At 45.5% G+C, this 2,084-nt stretch overlaps 1 protein-coding gene across 2 annotated transcripts in view; it reads left to right on the top strand.

Moving 5' to 3' along the window:
- Positions 1–2,084, top strand: part of LOC118452323 (high mobility group protein HMGI-C-like) — an 18,314-nt gene that overhangs the window by 7,807 nt on the left and 8,423 nt on the right. For both annotated transcript variants that reach the window (XM_035894770.1, XM_035894769.1), the window contains exons 2-4: positions 1–170; positions 766–852; positions 1,293–1,340. The exon at positions 1–170 is cut by the window's left edge and continues 54 nt beyond it. In XM_035894770.1, the coding sequence (XP_035750663.1) occupies positions 81–170; positions 766–852; positions 1,293–1,340 (225 nt within the window). In that variant the 5' untranslated portion in view covers positions 1–80. The remainder of the gene's footprint in view (positions 171–765; positions 853–1,292; positions 1,341–2,084) is intronic.

A 2,084-nucleotide genomic window follows, 5' to 3' on the forward strand; every position in this document is an offset into this window, starting at 1 on the left:
AGAGGAGACAAGTTTTCTTTCCCAGTTCATGGAAAAATAACCTGTTGGATTATCATCTGGAACCAGTGGAAAGTGCCGACATGAGCAACGAGAGGCCAATGAACCCCAGCTCATCTACACTGACCGAGGGCCTGAAGAGAAAGAGGGGAAGACCAAAGAAGCAGCCACAGGTGAGGGCACATCATCCTAAGAGGCTGCCTGAGATTACTATGGCATTAGCCTGATAGGATTTGCAGGCAGAGCTGGGAAGTGGCTCACTAACAAAGAGCAAGGGAAGCTGAGGTGTTTTGTGGTAAATATTATTGCTATTCAGGAAAGCAGCAGTATGTGCACCCTGGGGCATCTCAGCAACTGGCTTCAGAGGTGCCTCTAGTGTGGCAGGCCGTGACTGTTCGGGCCAGGAGATGGCATGAGAGGAGCTAGCCAGATCTCTGTTCCAGTCCAGAGACTTTCAGGTGTCATCAGCCTCTGTTTCTGCACCAGTAGTTAGAGCGGAGAAGGCCAAAGCCGTTTCTCTCCCCATTCCAGGCATTATGGTCTGAGTTCTTGGGAACTTACTCATTTCCCCAGCCCAGAAGATGAAGGAGTAGGGGTATTGCTGGCCATCTTCTAATGCACTTCACAGCTGGAAAAGCAGAGACAACCACATATGTAGTGGCCTGGGTGCTATTATTGGTGTAAGACAGTCTAAGGCACATTAGAATGAGAAGCTGTATGTTGTTCCAGGGATCATCCTGCTTAAATGATTTTCTCCTTTTATCCCAGGAGGAGACTGTGGGACCATTGCCAGTGAAGAAACCACGAGGAAGGCCAAAAGGAAGCAAGAAAGTGACTACTGTGTCTGGACAAATGGTAAGAGTAAACAGCTTATATTCTTTTATGGGGGGGAGAGAGGCATTGCTAGAGGGACAAGCAGGGAGGTTTTTCTTAGCTTAAAGATAGACAATGCAAGTCGCCCCTAATTCAGCTCAGCTTTCCTTGCCACTGTTGGACAAACCAGTTATTGTGCTTTTAGTCCTAACTCACCTGCCAACCTTCCTGTGTTGCTTGCTGCCTGTTCAGCAGCTTCCTTCTAGTGTTTCTTCTCCACCATTGCCAAATAATTACAACCAGCATAGTCTGGCAGGCATTTCCTTCTCAGCTGTCTTCTATCCTCAGCTTTTGCCTTTTCTGCTACTTGTCTCACAAGAATTTTATACAGAGGTCACCTTGGCCAGGTTCGGTGTATTAGTCACAGTGCCCAGCAAATATGAGAGCTGAAAGTATTTTTTTCCCCTTTGTTTACAATAAAGGGAGAACCTTCTGCTGGAAAAAGGCCAAGAGGGAGGCCCCGCAAGTGGGTGAGTACAGTGTTTAGTCCTTTTCTCTTCTCCAGTCACAGATCCTGGAGGATTTTCAGTTGCATTTGCTCTTCTCAGGCTCTCTAGCTGCAATGACATTCTTTCAGCCTAGGTGGCCTGGAAATCTAACACATTAGGGAAGCTCTGACTGCCTTTCCAGTCACCCCTAAGATTCAGCTCCTGAAGAAATCTGAGAGCCCAGGACTGCTGCTGTACTTAATCCAAGACTTATTAGTCTTCAACAGTACTTTCCCAGGCTTGGAATGTCAGACCAGAGATTCCATCCTTTCTTGGGCAGAGAGGTTGTCTTCCCAGGAGTCCTGAAAGACTGAAGTGATCACTTAACCTGTCAGTTTGTCTCAAAAGAAGAAACTTAAAATTAAGCAAAAAGAGAAATTTGGTGAATGACAAAACCTTGAATCCTGCCAGCAGGAGGCTCTTCTATGCAGCAAACAAAGGATTAGTAGGAATCAGTAGATGAAGATAGAATATTTCAGGCATGAAAAAAAGATAAAAGCTTTTAATCAATAAGGATATTCAGTCCTGTGAGCAATTAACGGCATGTTATCTATCATTAGGAGTGATTATAAAAAAACCCACAACAACTGCAAATCATTATTTGGTATGTATCTGTTACGAAAAAAAAATTCTAGGCCAAACCCGAGCTGTGCACTTGCTGCAGGAATCCATAGGTTTGTTCTACAGCTGCAGCACCACAGGAGTGCTTAGGATGGAAGGAGGCAC

This window comes from Egretta garzetta, unplaced genomic scaffold, assembly GCF_000687185.1.
Source record: "Egretta garzetta isolate BGI_Z169 unplaced genomic scaffold, ASM68718v1 scaffold215, whole genome shotgun sequence".
Lineage (NCBI taxonomy): Eukaryota > Metazoa > Chordata > Aves > Pelecaniformes > Ardeidae > Egretta > Egretta garzetta.